We start from the raw sequence: 19,990 nt of genomic DNA, 5'->3' as shown, positions 1-19,990 counted from the left end.
CAGTGGCAGATAGCCTCAGGATGCCAGCTTCACCCTGGCATCCTCCAGTCATGTCATTTGTTTTCTGTTTCAGGTGAGAGTGGTGCTGGGAAGACCGAAGCCAGCAAATACATCATGCAGTACATCGCCGCCATTACAAACCCCTCCCAAAGAGCAGAGGTCGAAAGGTGAGACTTGGGCACTTGTTGACATCATAGTGCGTTATCCCTGTATTATAGAATGTATTACCTATCACAAAAGGCAAAACCCACCTGTGGATTCCTCGTTCTATTGAGTGACATTTAGACCATGTAGTAATACGAGGTGAAACAACAGCAAGGTGCAAATGATTTTAGCACCAGAAGTCTAGTGCACCCGTGGACAGCTCCACATCATATTATTAACCCCTTACGTGCGGGGCACGTTCAGCGGACGTCGCGTGCACTACCCCGGTAGTGCTGCGCATGTCCGCTGAACGTTCCGGCCCCACCCACGCAATAGAACGTTCCGCACCAGCGCGGAACTTTCGGCGCAGCGGAGGGGTTAAAGTCAGCTTTGGGCTCCCAGCTCCTTGGGCATCGCAGATTTCACTCAGCGTAGATCTTACTTAGTTTAAACAGGTCATGTAACTCATGTGGAGAGGACTGAAATGGATTCACTTGAACCTTTTCGGTATATGCCCTTAACATGACTACATGCTTTGTCCCATTCCAACCCAGTTAGCGGTAACTCAAAATCTTGCCCTGGCTTTAGCCGGATCACCTTTATCACTCTGAAGTGTCCTATATGGATTGGCCACCATCCATTACACCACGTTAATATTGTCACCAGCATTTGTAAACTCTAAATTACTTATGTAAATACATTCACAGAATGCATAGCTTGGTCAGTTTATTTTAGGGTTAAGCTTCAAAATTATCAACAATCACTCTGGCATATAATGTTAAAATACATTATACCACAAGCAGGGCACATGAGAGGTGCTAAAGCGGGACGAGAGAGATAGATGAATGCGAATTTGTATGGGTAGTAATTGAAAGAATACAGGATATTTTGCAAAATAACTAACATTTTTGAAGACTTTCAAATCAAAGTGGGGAAAGTGTGTGTGTGTGTATGTGCGTAGGTGTGTGTGTGTGCGTGTGTTTGTGTGTGTGCTTTTCTGTCCGTGTTTATGTTTAAATTACTGGGGAAATCCGAAAGACATCTCACCATACCCAACTGAAAGCACCTGTACACAAGTATTTACGAGATAATACATTTATTAGGAGGGTGTAACACCCAAAACACTACCCATGAAGCCATGCCCCTTTATATTCCATAGTTATACCCAACCCCTTTTTTCCCTTCTTGGTATCTCCCATGACAGTTTATTTTAGAATGTTAAAGCCAGAGGCGTAGCTTCAAGGGGGGCGGGGTGTTTGGGATGTTATACCCCCCCCCCCCCCCCCTAATAAATGTATTTTCCGAAAAATAGTTGGGTACAGCAGTTTTCAGTCGGGTATGGTGAGGTGTCTGTCGGATTTTACCAGGAATGTTTACATACACACAGACAAATGCACACATGTTCTCTCCCTCTCTGTTTTGAAAGTTCTCAAAAATATTGGTTATTTAAAAAGATATTCTGTTGTCTCTCCTAATACTCCTACCAATTCGCCTTCCTATCCCTTTCCAATGCTGCTTAGGCCCCTCTCATTCACTCTGCTTGTCACATAATGTATTTTAACATTAAATGCCAGCCTGAATGTCAGAAAATCTGAAGCTCCCACCCTCCCCCGTCCCCCAATCTTACTGACCAAGCTACGCCTCTGGTTAAGGCAAAGCCTAAATAGAATGTTGGTGTGAGTTAGTAGGTATTGTCAATTAGTGGCTGAAGAGCAGAGTTGGAGGTACATATTCAATAAAGCTCTCATTTACTCACCTACACTCGCCTGTTTTTTTCTTTAAATTTGGCGACGAAGATGGGATCATGCTGTGCAGGCGACAGCCTGTGCCTCCACCTCTGATGCTGCTACAGCGCGGCTCCAGAAATCATTTCTAATCAATACTCACCATTTCCCTGAAACCTTTAAACACATAACCATTCGTCAGTGGGGCCCATAACACTGCACATTTACTCTGTTCACTTATACTTGGCTTCAAGGCTTTTGGGGAATCTCACTGGAGAAATGCTGTAACATTTGGTGGAGTGTCTAAACCTAATAAACCTAATAACCTATTTAAATCGGTTATTATTTACACCTTCGGATTATTACACTTTACCATGGTTTTATTCAAACATTTTAATTATTCAGACACACCACCATAGTGGCAATGGATCTGCTAGAAAGAAAATTAGGCGTAGATAAATCACAAGACCAGCTTTTAAAATTCCATTTTCCCAATTTTATTAAAAGCAAAACTTTATTATGTCTGACATTTATGCATTAAAATATTCTTTATTTAGTAAAATCTTAAACTTTATTTCAAAATGATCATTTTATTTAGAGCTCAGGAAGAAATCGCTTATATTAGGAATCAGTTAAAGTTTAGCAAAGGACAGATAGTTCCAAAATCATTCTCTCCTAACATCCCTAACTAACACCCTCATCTTATCCTTCAGTGCTGCAAAGCAAACAAATAAAGTTCATAAGAATCTTACATCCAGGAATCGGTGTCGGTCAGCACTTCCAGTAGAAATCCAAAAAGTGACCCCTTCTAGACAAAACCAGGGTTTTTTATACCTTAATTTCCTAACTTAATCTATCTAAAATGTATCTAGCACTACTTATTCGAACTCTGATTGGACAATATCGGGGTGGGTGAGCATCATTTCACCATTACAACATCATTTTCTCGATGGTTCAGCAGAAAAATAAAGGGTCTTTGTTTTAGGACAGTCCATAGCTTAGCTGTTTCCTCTAGTTGTAACATCGCCACCTTTTCCCATGATCACAACATTCAAGCTTCTATGTTTGGCACTCATCCTAGGTTCCGGGCCAAGGCAGCCTTGAACCTCCTCGAGCACAGGCAGTTCACTCTGACTTGCAGGTTTTTGGCGCGCCTGCGCTGTCCAGCTCTTGCTCACTGTTTACCCGAGCATCCATCTTTTATTTAGGCCTCAGAGGCCACTTTTGGAACTATCATAGAAACAAACACAAATTCATGTTAATTATTGAAGTAAAACCATTCTGTTTAACTCCCACCATATTAATGTTTCCCATTAGTTGTTACCTAGCAAATGAGCCACACAAATGCGTTTTATACTTACATAATCGACCACTTCTTAGCACAAAAACGTATACAATAAGCACATTTAGTCTGCGTTTGTTTATATTTAAGCTGCGCATTACTTCACAACACAATAACAATACATATTAATAAATTATATGGCAACATGCAAGCAAAATTAGTACTCCCATGTATAATAAAATGTGTGCATCTTATTCTATAGTTGATTAATTTCACAAAACATACCTTTAGTAAATGTTAACGTTATGGGACATTGACTTCAAGAGGGGTACACAAAATTTTGCGTTTTGCCACCTCGCTCCATCAATTCCCTCATCTGGTGATTTTATCACCAAATAACTCTCAAAATTTTGGAAAATTTAGCGGAACATGTTTCAATTTCTTTTGTTAATATCATCTATACTTTTGTTTCTTTCTCTTTTGAATCTTTGAAAAACGTTTCTTTTATTTCTTCCATTTCTATTTCATTCTTTTCCCTCATTCTTGCCTGCTGTTCCTCATTCCTTTTCCTTATTGACTTTCTAAAATCTCTTCTGCCTTTGTATATACAGCATAATCTTATCATAAAAATTACTATCACTAAGATTGTTATTGGTATTAGTATTTCACCTATATTTGAACTACCTATTTCTTGGAACCAATGCTTAATTGCTGAGAAACTTTTACCCAGCCTCTCAATGACACCTTCAACCTCCAGTGGTTCAATTTCTCTATGCAAATCTGTAATATTTATAATATACTTTTCAATATTCTGACTTTTATCTGGGATATAAGGGCAACAATGTTGAACCTTTAAAATCTCACAGACTCCTCCCTCTTTTGCTAAAATAATATCAAGAGCAAGTCGATTTTGCATAACCATAGCTCTCATAGCAACCATTTCAGTATTTACCATCAGGAATCCTCCAGCTGTATCTGTTGATAATCGTTCAACTATTGTAGACAATTTTCTGATTCTATTTGCATTAAACGAAATTCCCACTGCTGGTATCAGTGCTCCAAATACGTCACCTATTATTTCTGACACACTTTCTCTTCTTTTCCGACTTAGAACTTTACCTATCTCATGCTTTCCATTAGTACTTCTTTCTACATGAAAAATTTTAGGAAAGACCAAACCCACATAACATGTCCCGTACCAATGTTCTGGTAATCTATAATAAGCTTGATTCCCAAAAATGAAATAAATTCCAGGATACACAGGATCATCTCCTCCTTTAAATCCCCAACCCCCTATAATTCTATATGTGTCTTGACATTGACTTGCACCCACAAAATAATTGTCATACATTAAATTGTCTCTTCTAATACAAAATTTTCCCAACATTGGAGCGTCTATATTAATGGCTACATTCACATTCTTATCCTCAATATTCTCATCATCAAATGTAAAGTATTTAGATTTTGCATGTTTCACTTTCTCATTTCGTTTGTAAGCAATTCTCCTTTCCTCAACCATGTTTAAAAATGCCTTCTCCTCAATTCTCATCTTGCATGTCAAGTTATTATTAAAAGCGTATTCATGTGTCAACTCGTCTACTTCTAGGAAATATTCTCCCATTTCCTTTGCAGGTTTCTTTTTATTCAACGTACCATCAATTTTTAACTTTGCAAATATCTCATCTACATTGGAATAATGATATTCCAATTTCCCAGTCTTATAGAACAAACTTGCAATTACCCTGCAAGTTACTCCATATGTAATAGGAAGGTGGTGATATGTCACCCCTTCTGACACTGATGCTGGCAATTTTACACAAACATAACAGTCATCAACATTCATAGTTTTAATGTACTCCAGTAGCAATTGTGAAAACGTATTTATGGTAAAGTCACTTATAGACCTATCTTGATGCAACTCTGGCTTGTACACATGAGTTTTATGTACCTTTTCTTTCTCAATTGGCTTACTTGAACTCACATTCGGTTTTAATTTGTTAAATTACTTTGGAAAGGGATCACAATAGCTAAAATTATCCACAATATAATCAACAACCCCATGCATATTGTAAAGCATCTGCATCATTTTCTAAAAATAGAACATTTCGTTTTGTGATTATTCATTGCCATTTTTCCCTAACACCGTTTCTTCGACCTTATGTCACTTATGAATTTCACACTACTCAATACACTAACACGTTTTCTTCGACCTTTAGTCAACTCCGACCTCTCCTATATTTACAATATCCGTCTCACAGGACTTCAGACTTTTTATTTTAATATCATATACTTTGTGCATCTATCTTCTATTTCTTAGTTGACTCCTTTACTCACTTTTCCCAACTTGCTTTGGGTTGTACAGGTTTTCTTGACTGCTATTAACCTCAACAATTGGTGGCAGGACAATATATATCCACTCAGGTGATTAGTACCTCTGATTTGGACGTCTTACTCTTTTTGGCCTTTGAATAGTCTCTATTTTCTTTCCTAGTGTTTCTTTCTGGCTGGTGATCTCATTTACTTGGTCTTCTTGCTCTTTTGTTTTGTTCACTATTTTGAATCTCAATCCACTAGCTCCTTTAGGCCAATTGTCTCCTTTACAGACTTTCTTAGTCTTTGGCTCTATTGTGTTATGCTCCACTCTCCAGGCTCTTTTTCTTGTGCTTTTTCTTAAGGGAGTTTTGTCTGCACTGTCATCAGTTTCACTTTCAGTATCTTCTACTGTATCATTTATTATGATATTCACAGATTTAGGGGCCGATTAGGATGGCGGATGGACTTGCGTCCGTCCGCCATCCCAGAGGTGGAGGGACCGTCCGCATGGACTGCGGAGGTACCTCCATGCAAATCAGGATGTGACCGCCACCCTGGCGGTCACATCCTGGATATTTAACATTGCGGCGGGTGCTGCTTCAAGCAGCACCCGCCGCAATGTTAAAAGTGCATGTGTAACATTTACATGCACAAAGCGGCAGGCACCGTGCGGTGCCTGCCGCTTTGTGCATGTAAATGCTGGGAGGTACCATAGGTACCCCCCATGTGCACCCCCCACCCGCCTACGCCCTGGGGGCCCGCAACGGGCCCCCAAAAGCAAAAGTACACATGCTTTTCCACGGCGGAAAAACCGCCGCGGAAAAGCATGTTTACTAATGCTTCCTAATTTGACTGGCGGTGTCTGATAGACACTGCCAGCCAAAGGAGAGCTTTTCCGCCGCGGTTGTAATCCGACCGCGGCGGAAAAGCAGCGGACAGAATCCAAGACCCACCAGCCATCGTAATGCGGCGGTGGGTCTTTGGTGACTCCGCAGAGGATTTTCCGCCACCTCCGGGCCGGTGGTGGCTTCTGCCGGCCCGGAGGAGGCGGAAAATCCTCTATCATAATCGGCCCCTATGTTTTCTCTTCTGTTACTCTGTTAGGAACACCTTCATAACTGGTACTTGGAATCTCATCCTTATCGTGAGTTACTTCCTCTTCCCCAGTCTCAGGATTTCCGTTCCTGCTTTCAGAGTCTTCAGATTGCTTTTCAGTTTCTTACTTTTCAGCAACTTTCTTTTGACTTTCTTTTGCGTCTCTACTGGTGCTTGTCTTTACCATTTCTCGATCTTCAAATCGATCTTCTGAATCTGGTATTTCAACAATTTCCCTTTCACCTTCACCTTAAGACGCAGAACTGGCTTCTGATACTTCCAGATGTCGACGTTCCTGTCGATCTTCAATATCTGGATTCTTTTCTGGTTCATCTTCAGAATCAGAGTCAGTTGTACTTTCACCGTCGTATGGGTATTCAGGTTCAGGGACACGGATGGTGTGACTAGCATGAACCCACCGTTTCAGTCCAGCACACTTAACTGCTGTAGTACTGACCAAGATAACTTGACGTGGTCTTTGCCACCTTGGTACCAAACAATTCCTTCTGCGGTGGACTTTCACACGTACCCAGTCCCTAGGGACTAGATCATGAGCTGGATTTATCTCTTTGAAATTTGATTCAGTTCCCACCTGGTGGAGCACGGAAGTTACCAGATCAGACAGATTTTTGCAGTAATCCAGTATGATGTCATCATTAATTGTCAACAACTTATCAACTGGTACATAGGCCTGTCTCATCACCCTACCCATCAAGATCTCATGTGGACTTAATCCAGTTTTTCTGTCAGGTATGCTTCTCAGTGTCATTAAAACAAGTGGCAAAACATCAGGCCACTTCATTCCTGTTGCCAAACACATTTTTGCAATTCTGTTTTTAATTGTTCCATTCACCTGTTCAACTACTCCTGAAGCCTCAGGTATATATGCACAATGCAGCTTCTGGCGAATGTCCAGAGCTTCGCAGATCATCTGCATAAGTTCATTTTGAAAATGTGGGCCTCTGTCCGACTCAATGGTCACCAGAAACTCGAAGCGTGGTATTGTCTCACGCAAGAACAGTTTAGCAACAGTTAATCCATCATTCCTCCGCGTGGGGAAAGCTTCTACCCATCGAGAGAACAAACAGATTATCACAAGAACATATCTGAGTCTGTTGCATGGAGGTAGCTCAACAAAATCCATCTGAACTCTTGTGAATGGGACACCCTCCCGTCCTATGGTTCCCAAACTTACAACAGTTTTTCTGTTTGGATTAAATTGTTGACAGATTAAGCATCTTTGACACACTTTCAGCAATCATTTTGAATTTTGGATTATACCAAGTCTGTCTAAAGAGACGAATCATAGCTACCAATGTGGGCCTGACCATGGTACATTCGGGCCATATCTGAAATCATGCTATCAGGCATTACTGGTCTTTCATCTTTGTAAACCCAAATTTCATCTTCCTCCCTTTGTCTGCAACCTGATTTTAACCAGATATCTTTTTCCTCTGCTCCTGCCTCTTCCTGCATCTGCTTCACTTCCTACCAAGTCTCAACTACAGTGGTTAGCATAAATAACTTGGAACATGTTCTTCAATTTTTTCTCCATTGATTGAAATTTGATTCTTTGCACAATGTTTTGCAATTGCACCAGTGTAACTGTTTCCTCGGGTGATATAATCCTCACCCTTTTTATGAGCAGAACATTTTAGCACAGCCAATTTTTCAGGTAACTGTATCAGGTCTATCAGTGTCCTCACAAACTCAGCATTCCGTATAGGTGTTCCTGCAGAGGTCAAATAACCTCTTTGGGACCAAAGCTGTCCATAATCATGAACAACTCCATAACCATATTGGCTAACAGTCACTATGGGTACTTTCACCTCTTTTCCCAATTCACATGCTCGTATCAAAGCAATCAATTCCGCTATTTGAGCAGAATGAATTCCTTTCAGACAAGATGCTTCCAACACTTTTGCCACTGTACAAATAGCATATGCTGCACTTAGAACACCACTCTCTGTTCTCAAGCATGATCCATCCACAAACATTACAAAATCTGATTGAAGTAGAGGTTGATCTTTAATGTCTGGACGAGGCTTTGTATAATACTCCAAAACATCCAAACACTTGTGATCAAGCTCACCCTTCACTTCTGCTTCAATGGTGTCAGGTAACAATGTCGATGGGTTGACATTCACACATCTTGCAATTGTCACATTTTCAGCTCCCAAAATTATTTTCTCATAACGTGTCATTCTGCTATTAGTCATGTACTGTGTCTTTGCTCTAGTAAGGAGAATCTCCACTGAATCAGGTACATACACCCTCACAGAAAATCCCATCACAATTCCTTCACTTTGTTCCAGACTTACACTTGTTTCTGCTACTGCTTTCAAACAACCTGGCAAAGCTTTTGCAACAGGGTCCAAAACAGCTGAGAAATATGCAATTGGTTTTCTCATTCTTCCATGCCTTTGAATCAATACTGACAAAGCACATCCTTCTCGCTCACTGCAGTACAATTCAAATTCTTTTTCATAGTCAGGCATTCCCAGAGCTGGTGCTTCACACAACTTAGTTTTTAGCTATTCAAATGCTTCCATCTCTGTTTTGGTCAAAACAATGGGGTCTCTGATGTCTGCTTTTGTCAATCTCTGCAATGGTTTTGCAATCAATGAAAATCCACGTATCCACTATCTGCAATAACCTACCATTCCTAGGAACATTCTTACCTGTCTTTGGGTTTTAGGTGGCTGCATTCCTTGTATCATTTTAATTCTCTCAAGTGTGACCTGTCTGATTCCTTTAGCAATCTTGTGACCTAAGTATTGTACTTCTTTCTGACAAAACTGTAATTTCGATGGAGACACTTTATGTCCCTCCTCAGCCAAATGATTCAACAATGCCACTGTATCAGTTATACAGGCATCCTTTGTTTTTGATGCAACCAAAATATCATCAATATACTGCACTAACACAGACTCTCCAGGCATGCTCAAATTCTCTAATGATTTCTTTAGCAGCTGATTAAAAATCGATGGACTCTCAGTATACCCTTGTGGAATTCTACACCATGCCAGGATATGATTTTGGAAACGGAACGCAAACATTGGTTGGCTTTCTGGATGCAATGGAACAGTAAAGAACGCATTGCACAAATCAATCACCGTGTACCATTCTGCATCATGAGGAATTTAGTACAAAATCACTGCTGGATTCGGAACAATTGGACAACATGGGACAACAATTTTATTAACCTTTCTCAGGTCCTGCACAATTCTAAATGTTCCGTTTGGCTTTTTCAATCCCATAATTGGTGAATTACAAGGACTGCTCTCAATTTCTCTTAAAATTCCCTGCTCAATCATTTTGTCAATTACTGGAGTAATTCCTTCAATTACCTCTGCAGTCATTTTATATTGAGGTATATTTGGGTAGCTTACACCTTCTTTTATAGACACTTTTCACAGGATCAACTCCTTTCATCAACCCTATATCTTTTCCAGTGAAATCCCATACGCTTTCTTTCACTGCCTCTTTCAGTTCAACAGGAATTTTCTCTTTATCAAAAAGAGGAAACAGTTTATCTTGTTCTGCCTCATTCATGAGCATTGTCAATTTATACAAACTATCTTCATCTGGAGTTTGCAATTCTATGCCATCTGGTGAACAATATCCTTTGCTGCTTTCTGTGATGAACCAATCAGCTCCTACTCTGTCTCGGTCACGTGGACCAATCCCAGCGCAACACAGAACGGATGTCTGTTTCACCTACCACACTGTGAATTAAGTGACATCTATATAATCACGAGGGGAATACTAGGATTGACTGAAAATTGTGGCGCGGCTGGATCACGTCGGAACTGAATTGTCTGACAAGTTGGGGTGCGGATTGATTACGCACCAGGGGCACACCATTGTTGGGTGCCCACAATTGGGGTCATTTTTTCGTGCACATTGAGTTTTTCCCCCCCACCCCCATCTCCCTTTGTCCTGATGCAGACCCACGCTTGAGGAAAAACAGCCACCCTGTTTACTTCTGGGTCGAAACGTCGACATTATCTTCTGGAGCCTGTACCTATAGTGTCACCTCCCCTTTTTCCCCCCTTTCCCCATTGTCTTTTGACGCATTGATTCAAATTTGGAGGACATTTATGATTTATCATTAGCAAGAAAGAAGGACATTTTTTGCTAAATAAACAACAGCGAGGGCAGGCTCATGTCCACCACTTTAAGGACTCTTACCTTAAATGTGGTTTAAAGAACGCTATTGTATCTCTATTTTCTCACTGACCTCTTTGGTCACTTTCTCACACACGAGCACGTACTTTCACTCTCTTCTGTGCACATTTAACTGTGATAAAATGAACCCTTGTTTGTAAATAATTGCTTTTTATATTGTAAAAATTAAATGTGTCTTTTGTAATTTGTACAGTAAATACGATAAATCCTCATTATTTGGATACATTTCTTTTTGTTTTAAGTGTGTTTTCCTGCTTCAACAAAACTATCTTGGGCGCAAGACTGTTTGTTTGTGTTATATTCCTAAATGATTCAATCGAATGGTAATCTACAGTGAAGTGATTATTTGACTCTTGTTGACTAATGCGTAAGCTGAATTAATGTCTGGGACCAAGCAATTGAAACATGGCATTTTCTTTTTCATTTCATCAATGTTCCCTATCAATTTAGGTTTGCCTTTAAACCCACCTTGATCTCCTGCATTCTTATTCTCCATCTGTGCTACTTGTTGTTCTGCTACTTTTACTTGTGCCCACATGGCTTTTTCTTTCAACTGTTTCTGTTTTGCATCAATTTCTTCACTGCAATACTTTGCTTGTCTCAGTACCTTATCTACTGAGCTCGACTGCCAATCCATCATGCTATGTCTAATCATGTCTGAAATTTCCGGTCTTAATCCATATACAAACCTATACACAAAATGGCTCATATATTTTTCATTTAATTCCTCATAACCACTATATTGTTTGAAAAATAACAACAACCTTTCATAAAATGATTACACAGTTTCTTTTGGCTTCTGGGTGGTCCTGTCTATTTTTACCCAATCAGTTTCTTTTGGAGGTATTTTATTTTTCAACCACACTATCACTTGTTCATATTTTCTCATCACGTCTGGTGATGGAGCTCCTGTTTTCTCATCTCTGGGATACTCCTCCCTTGGCCAATCCACAGATATTTTACATTCTGTCCATAAATCTGTTGGCACCACTATGTCAAACAATCCATCCAAATCAATCCATAATACCTTTGATACCTTTACAAATCTGTCAACTTGTCGATACCACTCTACTGGCTTCTCTCTTAATCTGGGGAAATCATTCGTGAATGACAATATATCTTGTCTGCTCCAAGAAACATGTACATATCCTCCTCTAGGAATTTCTCTTATAGGAAATTCAGTTGCCACAGTTCCCTTTTCTCTAATAGGGAAAGCTAATGTGGATTTATCACTATTCTCTTCTTTCTTCTTTGCCCACTTGACTCTCCATTTGCCTACATCACCCCATTTGCGCAACAACAAAATCAAATCTTTAATCTGAACTAGTCTTACTGCAGTGTTCATGTTTTCAATGTCTCTTTCTGCAAAATCTACTCGATAGGTTTTCTGCAATGATTTTATTTTGGAAAATTCTATTCCACATTCACTTGCCACTTCTTTTAATTGATCATGCATTGTCTTAGCTCTCCATGTTATGCTTTTACATAAAAACATGAGCTCATCATCCTGGTAAGTTTTTAATCTATCTGTCCCAATCGTTCCAATTATTAATTCTTCCATATTTACTTTTAATTTAGCCACGTCCAACACTTTTGATTCCTGCTCTTTTAATTTTAACGTTTTAATCCATTCACTCAACTCTCTTTCTGATGGTCCCATGGGTGTTTGCGTTAAATCTATTTTATCTGCCCTTTCTCTGGAGTGGCAGAGTCAGATTCTGCTCCTGTCGGGTATCCGCATGACAAATTTTGATTAAAAGTTAACTCTGGTGGATTTACACTTATATTCTGCCTTATTTCCGACAAATCAGGATAAGTACTCCCTTTTGCTCTCTGTAGACTTTGTTGTAATGGAATAGTTAATCTTGGCTCTTTTATTTTCTGATCTTTAAATATTGGTATTACAGGTCCTATTGTTACTGGGACAGTTACAGCTTCCATATTTTTAGTAAGGGTTTGAATCAATTCATGTGCAGAACGCTCATAATCAGACATATTTGGTTGTTCATCATTTCGTCTTTCCGCACTTAGCACAATTCTGTGTGAATCATTACTTTGTACAGGAGTACCTGTAATTCTAGGTTCTCCTATCGGTGTACTCGGGACATATCTTGTTTCTACTCTATCAGGAAAATCTCTAAAATTTGATGGTTGTCTTGGCGTTTCATTAACACTTTCTTCTGCCATCAGAGCATTTGGGGTAGTCCATAAAGAACTTGGTTGATATGGGGGCGGTCTCCTATTTATTAATTCTTCTAAAACAGCATCCTCTGATTCACTTTCGCCATAACTTTGATTTCCTAGTTCAGTATTCTTTTTCTTCTCCGTACTTTTCCGTCCCTATTATTCTTCTACCAATCTGACTGGATACATGCCATCACACATATTTCCATTCCTCCATCTTCGCATTCTAGTCTCATGTGTTTCTCCCCACAAATCTCTACCTCTACCTCTTGGTCTAAGATGCCTACTTAACCTCTCACTGTCCATTTGATGCATCTCATCTTCCCACTCAACCAGTGCTTCAAATTGAGTTGTTCTGGGTCTTGGTTCAAGTTTCATCATTTTGGGCCCGATGTAGGTAACCAAATACCGGTCGGTAACGGCCGATTTCGGCCGTTACCGACCGGTATTTGTTTTTTGATATGTAGGGGGCCTAAAATTTACAGAATCGGTAAATTTACTGATTCGGTAAATTTACCGAATCTGTAAATCTAGACGTAGGTGGCACTGAAAACAGTGCCACAGGCCCTTAAGAATTCGTTATTTACCACAAAATACTATTTGGTGGTAAATAAAGAATTCCTGTGTACATGCACATCTGTGCATCTGTGCATGCCACCAGCCAGAATCAGGGGTGCAACAGGGTGTCAAAGTGACACCCTGTCCCCCTTGACAATTCGGTAATTTTACCGAATCGGTATTTACCGATTCGGTAATTGACATTCATTCCTATGGGCCTCAAGGCCCATAGGAACCAATGGCAATTACAGAATCGGTAAATACTGATTCGGTAATTACCGAATCATACCGATTCGGTAAAAATTGCCGAATTATTTCCTACATCTTATTTACCGAATCTAGAATACCGAATCGGTAAAATTCGATATTCTACAGTCGGTAAATGAGATTTACCTACATCTGGCCCTTTGTCTCTCAAATTCCTCAAAATCGCCAAATCTAACGATCCTCCTTCTGGAAAGGCTAATACACCATCATCCTTGGTATACTGTACCCAATTTTCCAACCAAACACACGTATGATAACCATATTTCGTTAAGATATAGGAAGCAGTTGTTTTCAGTGAAGGAAGTATTTTTCCCTCTCTCGTAACTACCTCTTTGTCTTTTACAAACATGTTTTTCAACCTTTGAAACCATGAAGGTTTCTTCTTGTCATCATCATAATAGTAGTATGACATTTTCGGTAAACTTTCCTGCTTTCAAAAGATTGCGTACTTTTCTGTTGCTGATTCCGTAACACCAACTTATCACAGCGCGGTTCACACTAATGCACCAGTTAGAACACGATACGTCACTATAGTGCTTAACCAATAGCCTTTGCTGCTTTCTGTGATGAACCAATCAGCTCCTACTCTGTCTCGGTCACGTGGACCAATCCCAGCGCAACACTTTTGACGTCACCAGCGCTCCGGCTTCTGCAGCGCCGACTGACCCCTCCTTTACAGGGTTTTTTCAAGAAGCCGTATTTACAAGATATTTTACAAAATCAGTTAGTAACTTACACAAAACAACTCCATTTGCCTGTTTCGCTAATTAAAGTGATAGATTTCTCAATCACTCAAGTATTCTGTAACCGGAGTAGACGACGCTTATCTCCTCAGAATTTTTAGACTCGTTGATAGAATAGCACAACCCTATTTTACCCTTCTATCAGGCAATAACAAACTCGTTTCTCCAGGAAAGCACATACAGAGATCTTTTTCACCTCCTTAGAGACAATCCCAGAGATTCACCAGAACGCGTATTGCAATATCATTTACACACGTTCATACGGAAAACCCTATTCATATACGCATGAACTCTTTGTTACCAGTAGGCAGCGCGTCCATCTAACCCACCACAGAATTCCTCTTTTGTTAGTAAAGTAGACGCCGCTCCTTTACCCTTCTTCCAAGCTCGGGTTAAGACCTATTACTCTCCCAGCAGTACGTTTTACTCAGGATACGCAATGATCCCTGTGCTTGAAGGCTGAAATTTCATAGACTGCCCTCACTAAACATTTATCCTTTCACACCTAATGTCCCTAAACTGTGATATGCGACTATACCACCGCAGTATTCGACGATACTCCTTTTTTTATAAACAGACTAATGCACTGTGCGACTTTACCTTGGCACACTTCCTCCATCTGCAGACAAAGGCACTGGCTTCACGCAACACTTGGACGCCTTTTCAAAACTACATATAACGTAATACAAACTCAACAGATGCATCAAATTATATATAGTACTTTATACATAACCCTAGCTAATTTCCTTAGCAACCACTACTCTGCAACCAAGATATAACTGCTACAGCGCGGCTCCAGAAATCATTTCTAATCAATACTCACCATTTCCCTGAAACCTTTAAACACATAACCATTCGTCAGTGGGGCCCATAAAACTGCCCGTTTACTCTGTTCACTTACACTTGGCTTCAAGGCTTTTGGTGAATCACACTGGAGAAATGCTGTAACATTTGGTGGAGTGTATAAAACCTATTTAAATCGGTTATTATTTGCACCAACGGATTATTACACTTAACCATGGTTTTATTCAAACATTTAAATTATTCAGACGCACCACCATAGTGGAGTGGCAATGGATCTGCTAGAAAGAAAATTAGGTGTAGGAAAATCACAAGACCAGCTTTTAAAATTCAATTTTCCCAATTTTATTAAAAGCAAAACTTTATTATGTCTGACATTAATGCATTAATAAATTCTTTATTCAGTAAAATCTTAAACTTTATTTCAAAATGATCATTTTATTTAGAGCTCCGGAAGAAATCGCTTATATTAGGAATCAGTTCAAGTTTAGCAAAGGTCAGATAGTTCCAAAATCATTCTCTCCTAACATCCCTAACTAACACCCTCATCTTATCCTTCAGTCCTGCAAAGCAAACAAATAAAATACATGAGAATCTTACATCCAGTAATCGGTCATCAGTCGGGCAGCACTTCCAGTAGAAATCGAAAAAGCGACCCCTTCTAGACAAAACCAGGGGTTTTTATACCTTAATTTCCTAACTTAATCTATCTAAAATGTATCTAGCACTACTTATTCGAACTCTGATTGGACAATTTCGGGGTGGGTGAGCATCATTTCACCATTACAACATCATTTTCTCGATGGTTCAGCAGAAAAATAAAGGGTCTTTGTTTTAGGACAGTCCATAGCTTAGCTATTTCCTCTAGTTGTAACATCGCCACCTTTTCCCATGATCACAACATTCAAGCGTCCAAGTTTGGCACTCATCCTAGGTTCTGGGCCAAGGCAGCCTTGAACCTCCTCGAGCACAGGCAGTTCACTCTGACTTGAAGGTTTTTGGCGCGCCTGCGCTGTCCAGCTCTTGCTCACTGTTTACCCGAGCATCCATCTTTTATTTAGGCCTAAGAGGCCACTTTTGGAACTATCATAGAAACAAACACAAATTCATGTTAATTATTGAAGTAAAACCATTCTGTTTACCTCCCACCATGCTAATGTTTCCCATTAGTTGTTACCTAGCAAATAAGCCACACAAATGCGTTTTATACTTACATAATCGACCACTTCTTAGCACAAAAACGTATACAATAAGCACATTTAGTCTGTGTTTGTTTATATTTAAGCTGCGCATTAATTCACAACACAATAACAATAAATATTAATTAATTATATGGCAACATGCAAGCAAAATTAGTACTCCCATGTATAATAAAATGTGTGCATATTATTCTATAGTTGATTAATTTCACAAAACATACCTTTAGTAAATGTTAACGTTATGGGACATTGACTTCAAGAGGGGTACACAAAATTTTGCATTTTTCCACCTTGCTCCATCAATGCCATACTGTCTACCTGGATATTCTTTCATCTGGTGTTGGAATAGATGTTCTGGCGAAGTTATACAAGCTTGGCAGCCGCATGAGCATGGTGTTCGCCACAGCATATTCACTAGCCGAGATACTGAGTGCTTAATGACATCTGTCTACATTGGCTGTGTCAAGAGAGGGACAGAGTCCACCACCTGCTCAGTTTCCGTCACAGGAGTTCTGTAAAGCATTCTGGTCCACAGTGGACTGGGGCTGTGTGCACTGTTCAGTGTAGGTAGAAGAGAACAGTCCGTTGTGAGGACTACTGGAGCTTAAGTCAAGGAAGCCCTGTTCCTTTCTATCTGAAAAGATGGACAAAATTTGTCTTTGCGATGCAGGCAGAGGACGTTTTCCACAGTGCCTCGGAAGGCGGGTTTGAACGCAACACTAGTCAGAGCAGGTAGCAGGAAATCTCTCAACGTCCCTCTGGAGGTGGGCTATGAGAAGCACTCTTTTAACACAGACGAAAAGATGCCTCAGCTTTGCTTACTAAGTGGGGAAGTGCAAGGCACTTCTATTGTCGACTCTGATGACAGACATAGGAAGCTGGCCTGTGAGAGCACCCTTTAAAAAAAAATCAGGAAGACGATGCAGCCTTTTTAAGCATTTCTGTTATCCGCTTTGCTGATAGAGATGTCGTATCAAAAATAATATGGGGGATTTGACAGGTACAGTTTACTATTTTTTGTTTCCATACACGTTGTGTGACAATTTCCATGTCTGAGAGAACTCACATACTGCCATTTCCCAAGAACTAGCTAAGTAAACTGTTGCGGTCAAAGAAAAGAGACATTTATCTTAAGTGATTGTCGTATTATTTACATGTCAGAATGTTGAATTGTAGTGTACAGTAAAGTTAAAAATAATACAATTCTATACAGCCTAGTCAGAGTTGTAGCTATCAGGTCATTTAAGGAGATCAGTTTACATCTGTTGAAGTAGAATTTGTACCTAACATTGGTTAAACCCAATTTGTATTCCCTACCTTGTCTTTTATCCTCACCTCACCTTTATATTTTAGAATGACTATGTCTTATATATCACAACCACCATTGCGCCTGAAGGAAGTAAGAGAACCCTTGTTACCGTGGAAAGTGTGGGTGAAATTGTTCGAGACGTATTCAATAGCTATCAGGGGAGATAGATTTTCCTCACTAAGCAAAAAACATGGGACCTGATTCACAACGGTAAACTTACACTTTTATGTAAGTGTACAATTGTTTGCTATTCACAAAGGTATTTTAGTAGTAGTATCTTTACGACTGTGGAGTCTCACGTAAAAATATGGGACTATCCTTTTATGTGTTTAGACTCTGCAGTCGTAAAGATACTACTAGTAAAATGCCTTTGCAAATATCAAACAATTGTAAACGTACACAAACGTGTAAGTTTACCTTACTGAATCAGCCCTACATTTTCTGGCATAATTTAGGAATGCAAGGAAAAAAAATTGGGATGATTTACCAGAGCCTGATGGTAGGAGGAAAGCAGGGAAAGGAGATGGAGGTGACATAATTTAGACATATATCTAACAACTTAAAAAAGAAAATAATATTTTTGTGAAAACCAGCAATATAGTACTTGAGAGGCACACATTTATCTGTACATCACAAAATAAAAATGAAAAGATGGTGTTATATTTCCGTGTTAAAAGGCTTAGCTGGCATGTGTGAGTTAGGATCTTTGACAGACTCCTTAATTCGAGGTCAGCTTGTGGAATGTATGAATGATATTAAAGATATTAAAGAGCAAGACAAGTTATAAGCAGAAAATCCAGAATTAGGAGAAGTTATAAACATAGCCAAAAGTATTGAAAACACTGCAATATGTATCAGAGACTTGAATGTGTCGAGTGAATTGCACAAAGTCAACACTGATGTTAATAATGTAACGGGCACCACTGATGATATATACAAATTAAAGGGGACACAAGTAAATTAACAGAAATCAAAGTCAAAAAAGTTGGAAACATTAAGATGTGTTTGATGTGGAAATAACAGTCATTTAGCCAATCATCCAAAGTGTCCAGCAAGGAGTGTGATGTGCTTAGAATGTAGTAGGAAAGGTCATTTTGCAGAAGTTTGCACACACAGTTAACAAAATGGTACACCTGGTCAAAACGGAAGAATTAGGGAACGACAAATTTGTGTTGCAAATCAATACAGTTGTAATAAATAGTGAAATGAAATATCCAGCATGCAATATTAATATAAGTGGGGTAATTATAGAAGTATTTGCAGACTCATGTTCACCTTACATTTTAATAGAAGAAAAAATACTCAAGGAGAAGGTTACAAATGCGACTTACTAGACATAAACCCAGGTAGTATAACAAAGACCCTATACCATTGGTTGGCATGTTGAAATGCATATCACCTTTAAAGACAGAATGATTGTAGCTAAAAGTTATATGACTAAAAAAGGTTCCAGTATGTTGGGATGGAAACACCAGAAGCACCTATGAATCAAACTTCATTCCGATAATGAAGAACACATTTTACTGGTGGACAAGTCTGTCACGAGTGTATACATGAGAAAAGAATTCCCTGTAGCGTTCTGACAAGAATTAGGACTACTAAAAAATGTCTTACGTAGAATTGAACTAAAACATAATGCATTTCCCGTGGAACATAAGAAAAGGCATATCCCTTTACTTAAAAAAAACACTGATGAATGAAATGGTTAAATTAGAATTGAAAGTAGTCATAGAAAAAGATCGAATGTTCAGAATGATTAGCTCCTAAATTACCGCTCAGCCTCTGCCTAGGTGCCACGCTGAGAAAGACTGAAAGTGTGCAGACACCAATCTTCACTTGCTAGGGAGCATTACTGTTATCTTCACAAGGCCAATTGTAATGACTCAGGGCGGCAGAAACACTTTCCTGCTGTGTTAGGACTTCCGCACTGAATTTCTCCAAATCAGCATTACAAAAAAAATAAGTATTTCAAATGTGCTGCCTGTTGTATGACACTTCTTCTGCAGCCCGGGTTTCCCAGATAAAAAAAAAAACAAGTAACTGAAACAACTTCATGCATTTATTTATATATCGCTTACTACCCCATACCAGGCTTTTCTCCATATGCTCACAGCCTGCAAGGAGTGTTCTACTCAGGGACTCTGACTATATCAACATAGGCCTTCTCATTCTCATTCAGA

The 19,990-nt window shown here is 39.4% G+C and overlaps 1 protein-coding gene across 1 annotated transcript in view; it reads left to right on the top strand.

Annotated features, from left to right (window-relative positions):
- LOC144783810 (unconventional myosin-Ig-like) overlaps nt 1-19,990 on the top strand; it is a 1,420,229-nt gene that overhangs the window by 159,417 nt on the left and 1,240,822 nt on the right. Inside the window, exon 3 of the mRNA XM_078662555.1 lies at nt 74-167. Coding sequence (XP_078518681.1) covers nt 74-167 — 94 coding nt within the window. The remainder of the gene's footprint in view (nt 1-73; nt 168-19,990) is intronic.

Source organism: Lissotriton helveticus, chromosome 10 (genome assembly GCF_964261635.1).
Source record: "Lissotriton helveticus chromosome 10, aLisHel1.1, whole genome shotgun sequence".
Taxonomy (NCBI): Eukaryota; Metazoa; Chordata; class Amphibia; order Caudata; family Salamandridae; genus Lissotriton; species Lissotriton helveticus.
This window is presented reverse-complemented; position numbering and strand designations above follow the sequence as displayed.